The sequence below is a fragment of the Aphelocoma coerulescens genome, chromosome 6 (genome assembly GCF_041296385.1).
Source record: "Aphelocoma coerulescens isolate FSJ_1873_10779 chromosome 6, UR_Acoe_1.0, whole genome shotgun sequence".
NCBI classification, from domain to species: domain Eukaryota; kingdom Metazoa; phylum Chordata; class Aves; order Passeriformes; family Corvidae; genus Aphelocoma; species Aphelocoma coerulescens.
Genome location: NC_091020.1, coordinates 32,778,979 through 32,787,386, shown reverse-complemented (window position 1 = coordinate 32,787,386; position 8,408 = coordinate 32,778,979). Strand labels below are relative to the sequence as shown.

The window sequence follows — 8,408 nt, the reverse complement described above, 5'->3', positions numbered from 1 at the left end:
GGGCATCCACAAGCACATATATGAGGATTAATGCCTGTTAGAGGAATGCCCAATATCCTAGAGTCAAAACCAGGGCCATACACACACCAGCACTCCAGATTTGAATAAACCAGGCCTGTTTCAAAGAGTCTAAGGCCAGATCTAAATGGTTACACACATCCTAATGTCAGAACAAGAATGGAATGGGATCTGTGATCCACCATGTGGCAATTTCTACAGTGGGCAAACAGATTCCAGGCATTGCTGAAGTTGTAATTAAAACAACAAGGAAAATGCATTAACATCTGGATGGCATAAGCAAAATGACAAATTCAACCCAGCCTTGCTGAGGAGAACAGATGCACAAAAGCACAAATACAAGACACATACTGAAAAATAAGTCATGCGATTCATGATGATTAAAAGGAGACCAGCAGGACATCCTCCCAGGCAGATGTGCCACTCAAAGTACACCACTCCACAGGGGGAAGCAAAATGAGTCACTCACAAGAAGTACTGTTGAATTCTTTTAATAACACTAGGAAAATATCATAGTATTAAAGTCCTGCACGGGATCCTCGGAAGGTTATTCGGGTTGGGATTCCTCTGTGTTTATAAACCAAACTTTGTTTCCCAAACTACTCCTTTACAATGGCATTTCCAGTTAAAACACAGCTACCCTATAAATACCTGAATGCCACAACACACATTGTGTGCGTGGGTTTTGTTTTGTTTAAGTCTTAGCAGAAACAACGGGAAATCTACTCAACACAGGGAAGCAAAGGTCGATTTGTTAAGCGGGGGATGTAAAAGCCAGTAAAGAATACATTGCATACATAATACAGAAGGAAAAAAAATTATCATCTGGAGTATGTGAAATTACACTGATTTTGCACCTTAAACCTAGTAAAGTTACTCTGTTGGCCAATACTAATCCACTGAACAAGCAGAATGTTGGTCAGAAGTCTAACGTTTCCTGTACCAGCACAGAGAGGATATAAGCAGTCCATTGCTGTTAAAAGAAAACATGAAATCCAGCTCATGTTTCTGGTTAGGGATCGATTTCTTCGGGAACTACTGTTAACATAACATCTTCGTTGCCCCTGCGCACAACCATGTGCAACGTACTGTCCTTTTTAATAATGTCACTGACATCACTGGCTGAGCTTATCGACTGTCCATTGATGCTTATAATCACATCGTTGTCCTTCAGGCCACCACTGAAAATACAAAGCAGCAACGTGTTATTATAATTGCAGTTTTATTGTTTAGAAAAAAAAGAAAAAAAAAAAGAAAAAAAGATTGCTAGATTATTTCTATTTCCCACCCAACAGCAGCTGTGCAGACACAACAGGCATGAGGAAAGCAATCAGAATTTATGAAGCAGTGAAGGTTACAGTAAAGTGCAGAAACCTCAGATTCTGATGGATGTACAAGTTCGATGAATCCCATATTTCACTGTCTTCAAAGGAATTCGCTACTGCAAATAGCAGTTAATTCTGCAATAAAGATCCTAGGTGCTGATATCTGTCTTCTAAAATAATTGCAACAAGGCACACTCATTTTAGAGGGGAGATTTCCCAAGCTTTTGTTCCTGAATACATAGAGAGGCAATCTGAGTGGCATTGTGTGCTAACACACGAGGAATTTCAGTCCCTGTTCACCTCATGCAGCTCACTGGCAGCCACTTCACATACCCTTCATGTTTTAAACTTGAGCAGAGTAACACATGTAGCTATCCAGCTTGGTCACCAAAAATCATGCACGTCCTTCCTCTCTGGGCACTGCCCATAGCACCCAAAATCCCTTTTTCTGACCTCAAAAACTGAGCCTTCCTGACTCAAAGCAAGACGGGGCAGAATCGGGGCCGCGTCTCTCCCCGAGCTGGCTGGAGCTGCTGCCAGCACCAAGAAACAGCTGGTGAGGGATGCCACAGACCACAACATCTTGCCCAGTCTTGCACAACGATCTGGCTCCCAGTTATGGAAAAATTAACCAAGACAGATCAGACATGATTCAGCCCTTCACAAGCATAATCCTTCACAAAACCACAGACCACTCATCGGCCTCTTCCACCCACAGAAGGAGCCTGACACGAGTGTCTCCTGCAAGCAGGATGCCCTTGGCCAATGTTTGCAGCAAATCTGGTTGCCTACCGAAGGCATGGCTCAGAACATGTTCCTGGAAGAAGTCATTCCATAGTTTTTCATGCAGCCTCTCCGTGTGACTCAAAGCCAGGACGGGTTCATGCACTGCTCCAGTGCCCCACCAGCACATCTACACAACGTGTGCTGGAGAGATCAGCAGAAGAAGGAAACCCCTGGGCAGGGGGGCTGGGAGTGAGGAGGACAGAGCCAACATGGGCTGCATTTTAACTGCCAGGCCAGCCTTTGGATGGAGCACCTTGATTTAGGTCTGCACATTCAAAGGTTACATTGCCTCACATTTCTTCTCCCTTTCTAAAGTCCTTCTCCCACTCTGCTGCTATCCACGCTCCTAAAATGACTTTTCTGCACCTTCAGACTGGACCTGCACACCAAGGCAGCAATTCCAGCCCCACACTGGAGCAGCCAAATCATTCCTACACATTACAGACACTCTCCAGTGTTCTGCCTGACCAGCACTGCCAACAAGAATCATCTACAAACACAGCACAGCAATAGTTCACAGAGGACACTAGACAGCTAACACTGTTTATCTTACATCCAAACTGCCAAAAAGACACCATCCAACCATCCTTGCAATCTTCCTAAGAGGTAATGTATGCCTGCCCCAAGCAGCTTTCTGCCTACGTGCCTTTGGTACCTCATAAGCCTCTTTGTTGCCACAAAGATTTACTCTTCTCTTAAATGATCACTAGTTTCAGAAAATGAATAAGGTTTCCCATTTCCTGCCCTTGATTACTGAGCGGTTTCCTATCAAGCAAACCCCTAGAGGAAAGTGTCTCCAGCAAAAGCCAGCCAGACCAGTGCCAGTGACCACAGCCCAGCTGCCAGGCTTCAGCCAGACATGGTACCAACCAGCAGGGCAGTTTCTGAGCAAATACTGAGTAATATGAATTTAAAAAATCAGTTGTCCAAACCCAAAAGCTCTTCCCAGTAATGTGACTGCTGACAAAGCTCTCACATGGAAGAGTAACAGCTGCCAAGAGAGGATTTCAGCCCCAAGGCCTGCCAGGGGAGCTGGTGGGTTTGGCCAACGCTGAGGTGGACACATCTTCCCCAAGGTGGACCCAAAGCTTCTCGCTCACTCTCCTGCAGAGTGACCAGCAGGGCTGTGGAGAGTGTGAATAATCAAAGGTCTTTATTCAGCACTGGCATTGGTACAACAGATGCCTTGGAAGCAATTGCTGAGAAAAATGAAAAGGGAGCTTTCACACCCCCTGAATCTCTGCCCTTTGGGCCTGGAAGGCTGACAGGGCTTCCCTGCAATACCCTGACACAGTTACAGAATTGCCCATCAGGGACCAGACTAAAACCACAAACCCATTTCCAGCAGACAACATAATAGCAATCAGATGGCCGTAACTTTGTTAATTTAGCATAATGAAGAAAGCCAGTTAAGCAGGGAACAGTCTCCTTCTTTACCCCCTCAAGTCAGTGGCAGTGGTTTTGAGAGAAAAAAACCTTCAACCTACGCTTCAGCTGGTGTTTCTGGAATAACTTCAATAACATAGGCCCCAGAGACAACATCAGGGAAGTCTTTATGGCGATCCTTCAGCTCTCTAGCTTTGCTGAAAAATGAAGAAATAGCAAAAAAAATATTTTGTCAAGACAGGACAAAACCCCCCCACATTTTTTTACTGAAGTCACTTAATAACCACGAGCTGAGATGTTTTACACATTGATATGTCGCTTCAGCATTCATTTTAACCCTTAGATGCATATTTCAAGACTTATTACACTTCTTGCATGCATACAGCTTTTTAATGTTTATTTCTGGTAAAGGCAATCATTTCAATAGAAACAGACAGTCAGAGCTAAAACATTTCAAAACTTTACACCTAGTAGATCATAGAGTCACAGAATGGTTTACATTGGAAGGGACCTTAAAGCCCATCCAGTCCCACCCCTGCCATGGGCAGGGACACCTTCCACTGTCCCAGGCTGCTCCAAGCCCCATCCAACCTGGCCTTGGGTACTTCCAGGGATCCAGGGGCAGCCACAACTTCTCTGGGCACCCTGTGCCAGGGCCTCCCCACCCTCACAGGGAAGATTTTTTTCCTAATATCTCATCTAAACCTACTCTCTGTCAGTTTGAAGCCATTCCCCCTTGTGCTGTCACTCCAGGCCCTTTGTAAATAGTCCATATTTCTTTCAGGCTCCCTTCAGGTACTGGAAGGCCACAATTAGGTCACCCCAAAGCTTGTCTTTTCCAGGCTGAACAATCCCAATTCTCCCAGCCTTTCCTCATGGGAGAGGTGCTCAACCCCTCTGATCATGTTTGTGGCCTCCTCTGGACATGTTCCAGCAGGTTCATGACCTTCCTGTGCTGGGGACCCCAGAGCTGGATACAGAGCTCCAGCTGGGGTCTCCCCAGAGCAGATTAGAGGGACAAAATCACCTCCTTCAACCCTCAACACCTAAAAAACCCCAACCCCGTGTGTTTCAATGCTTTGTTCTACCTGTGGATCCTGCACAAGGGAAAGCCTCTGGTTACTTTTACAGGACATGGCATTACCTGCTCATGAGTCTCTTATAGTTTGAGCATGAATAAGCAAGTCCACACAAAAGCTTCATTTGACATTAAGTGAATTGTTTAATGAAAACAATTTTATAGAAGTGGAAGTACGCACGTAGCTGATGTTAAGTCACGAAAACATACAACAACATGGATATAACCCCAGGACAAAGTCCCAGTCACTAGCTATTCTCTTCTGAAGCATTAAGGAGAAGAAAAAGCCAGGAGTTGTTTAAGAACTAGCTCATACAAGAGTCTAGAGGAGAGTTCGACCGTGTAGCAGACGCAGAGGAGAAGGTGGCAAGAACTGGCTGCGAGTTGTCCCCAGCCCGCACAGAGAGAGACACACGGTGCTGCCTCAAACCTCCCAGGCGCTTCTGCACATCACGAGCTTGATCCAAATGCATGCAGAGCCCATGCTTCAGAAAGGTGAGGAGCCACCTTGGTTACTTACCTGGGAGTTAGAGACATCATTCGTATGCCAATGTATTTCTTTTTGGTTACAGCTTTTCCTACAAAAAGGAAAACAGGTCTTGATCAGTCGCTCTGACCAAAGGAGCCTCGCAGGCCGTTGGCTTTCTGGTTTATCACTGTTTTCACAGAATGGTTTGGGTTGGAAGGGTCCTTAAAGGTCATCTAGTTCCAACCCCCTGCCATGGGCAATGATGCCCCCCACTAAATGAGGTTATTCTCATGTTTTCCTCTTTCAAAGCAGTGAAGTACAGTACCTTTAGCTTGTCTGTCGTGGGATTCAGTTAGGAACTTCTTTATTTTATCGGATGGGATAGCAAACGAGATGCCTGCTGTAACTTTCAATGTGTTAATTCCAATCACTTCACCATCCTAGAGAAATTTAAAAAGTCATTATTAGCAAATGTGGAACACCTCAAAAAGAAATGGATCATTTCTTCCAAGCAGTCACAAAGACAAATTCACACTTTGTAGCTGGTCTTTAATTTTCTAAACTTTTTAAGTCTAATTTTTTCTGTCTCCTGATCAAACACTACTTAGGAATTTTGGAAAATCAAGGTGATTATTCATCTTGCTGCAGAAGAGATCTAAACTCGGCAATTCTCATGCTTGCAGCAGATAAGCAACATATTCTGCAGCCAGTCTGTGTTTACTTCAGCAAGCACCACATAAAGTATGGCACCGACTGCTCCTGAGCCACTGTTACATAATAACGTAAAGAAAAATGACAGTTCACCAAAATCAAAAGTTTTCCTGGTAATGTAACTCCAGAGCTTTGGATAAAACGTCTCTGCTGTCATCTCTTCTGAAATCTCAGCAGCTTCTTTGCCTGGTTCATCCCAGATAAAAACAATCCAGCCACAATTTTTTTTTAAGTGAAGGTTAATATGACTGAATGTGTGCTGTGAATTGGGTGGAAACAAAAAAAAAATTGCCAGATCTCCTTCAGGGCAGAAGCTCTGAGTAGTTCTGAGTTTCAGTCTGTGCCATGCCTCCTGAGGACTCCACATACCCCCAGGAGACCTGAGAGCTCTCACAGTTTTGCAACCTGCTTCAGTCCATTCTACAATATTGGCAAATAAAGCCTAACATCCTGAAAATATGTGGATTTTTTAGGTGTCATTCAAAATGAAAGGGTAGATACATTTTAGAAACATTGAACTGGAAAAGAATTGCCAGCTGCAGGGTAAACAGCAATGGCAAACACCTCACTGTGAAACACGCTTTCTACAAGGCTTGAGCAAAAAAACCCACATTACACTTGTGCAAAACTATGCAAACCATAAACATCCTAAACATTGAAATCCAAATGTAGCCTGTAGCCAACATAAACACAGACAAGTGATTGGTAAGAACTATGTGAATTTTGTGTAGTCAGCCAGATATCAAAAGCTCTGAATCACATATCTGGTAGGGGGAGTTTGCTTTTTTCTTGGTTTGGGTGGGGTATTTTGTTTTGTTTTTAAATTAAAAAGCAATAAGCTTGACACTAAGTAAACTTAGAGAAACTCTTACCAGATTTACTAGGGGTCCTCCAGAGTTCCCATACTGAAAATAAACATAATTTAAGAACATGTTTTAATATTTACCTCTTAATTTGTTGCAAGAAAAACATAAAAGAATTTTCTGAAACATTTCTGTAGTACTGTTCCCACTGTCTATTAAATATGTGCAATAGAACAGTCTTAAACAGCCAAACCCATAAACTACACTTTAACATTCCCCATTTTAGGTGAGCTTTGCAAATGCTTAGTTTTTCTTCTCTTGCCAGAGTAAGTTAAGAAAGCCAAGGTTTTCCTTTTGTTTTATTAGTGCCACACTAGAAACTGAGAAGATTTTAGGACAGCTCTGGGAGCTGTTAGTGAAGATTTCTTACAGGGCCAAGATTTGAAGTACAAAAACTATTGTTTTGCCTTAATGCAGAAACAAACTTGAATCCTTAAACTAATCTTGGCTTCTTTTTCAGAAAACAAGATGGGTTTTGAAAAGATATTTGCCAGAGACTACTGCCTCCTCCCTAAAATCCTGCAAGGATTTTGAAGTGAAGGCAGATATTGTGCCTGGTGTGGTTCCTTGGGGGGTTTCTAAACAACAACCAAGCGCTGCTGCGGCGCAGATGTCCAGATTTACATGGAGAGAAAAAGAAGAGCCAGCCTTGCTCCCTGCTCCTAAGAGCAGCATCACAGGAGGAATTTTCCAAGCAACTACTGCAGAAATGTGAGAGCTGGAGGCAGCAGGCTCAGAGGGGACGTACATTGATGATGGCATCTGTCTGAATGTAGTCCATGTCGGAGTTGCGGAGCCCCAGCTCCTTGCCCCCGCGCTGCGTGGTGCTGACAATGCCCGTGGTCACCGTGTTCTGAAGAGAAAAGGGACTTCCAATTGCCACCACAAATTCCCCTGGCCTCAGGTCTGCAGACTGACCAAGCAGAAGAACTGGCAATTTACCCTGCAAATAAAAATAGAATGAAAAAAAGAGAGAAGAAAAATTCAAATGTTAAGACGCTGCTTCTCTGGCAGAACAAATGTTACAGAAGGATGAATGCAGTCACAGGGTAGAGGAAAAGAGAGAGGCTTTTATCCCTCAGGGGTTTTGCTTGCTCTGTTTTCTTTGAGTATTTTGTGTGGTTGATACTGAAACATCCCAATGGGCATCTGCACTGGAGTGTGGGCTCTCTACACTGTAGGAGAACTTCTTTCACAACAGGTACCCATTAAATCAGGACCAATTCCATGGCTAAAGGAATATTTATGCTCTGCTGTACAAAGCAAACATCTGATGATACTAGAAATGAGCCATTTCCAACACTTCTTGAAATAATTAACCAACAGCTGCTGAAGTAAAAGTACAATATTGTTTGAGAGTGAACACTAAAGAATCATGAAAACAACAGCCCAAGAGTTTTAAACATGCATGTGTACAGTTAAAAGCATTTTATATTCTCACAAGACACCAGCTAATGTTTCATCTTACTTTTTTTAAATGAAGTTTCTCTTCTAAATAATTATATTGCCTCCTACATACAGTGACATCTTCCTCTGGAGATGTTAGGATTTAAAGACTTTATGTGATTTTTCTGTTATGAGAGTAGGGGATACAGTTATACTCCCTTTTAAGGTCTTACCTCTAAACATATTAAATATCGTGTAGTTGAAGACATTCCCACTAAAACATTCTTAAAATCCAGCAAACACTGCATTGTACAGCAGATAAAAATAAAAAAAGGGAGGGAAGGTTGGATACACACATTCTTGCCAATGAATCAAGGGTGTTCTGA

At 43.1% G+C, this 8,408-nt stretch overlaps 1 protein-coding gene across 2 annotated transcripts in view; it reads right to left on the bottom strand.

Moving 5' to 3' along the window:
• Nucleotides 1-493: 493 nt before the first annotated feature.
• The window catches only part of HTRA1 (HtrA serine peptidase 1), a 31,625-nt gene continuing 23,710 nt past the window's right edge, over nt 494-8,408 (bottom strand). The window contains exons 4-9 of one of the 2 annotated variants that reach the window (XM_069020188.1): nt 7,385-7,579; nt 6,646-6,678; nt 5,388-5,502; nt 5,114-5,171; nt 3,617-3,703; nt 494-1,199 (exon numbers count right to left, since the gene is read on the bottom strand). In XM_069020188.1, the coding sequence (XP_068876289.1) occupies nt 1,031-1,199; nt 3,617-3,703; nt 5,114-5,171; nt 5,388-5,502; nt 6,646-6,678; nt 7,385-7,579 (657 nt within the window). In that variant the 3' untranslated portion in view covers nt 494-1,030. Of the gene's footprint in view, nt 1,200-3,616; nt 3,713-5,113; nt 5,172-5,387; nt 5,503-6,645; nt 6,679-7,384; nt 7,580-8,408 lie in introns of both variants that reach the window. The other variant, XM_069020187.1, reaches the window with a different exon arrangement.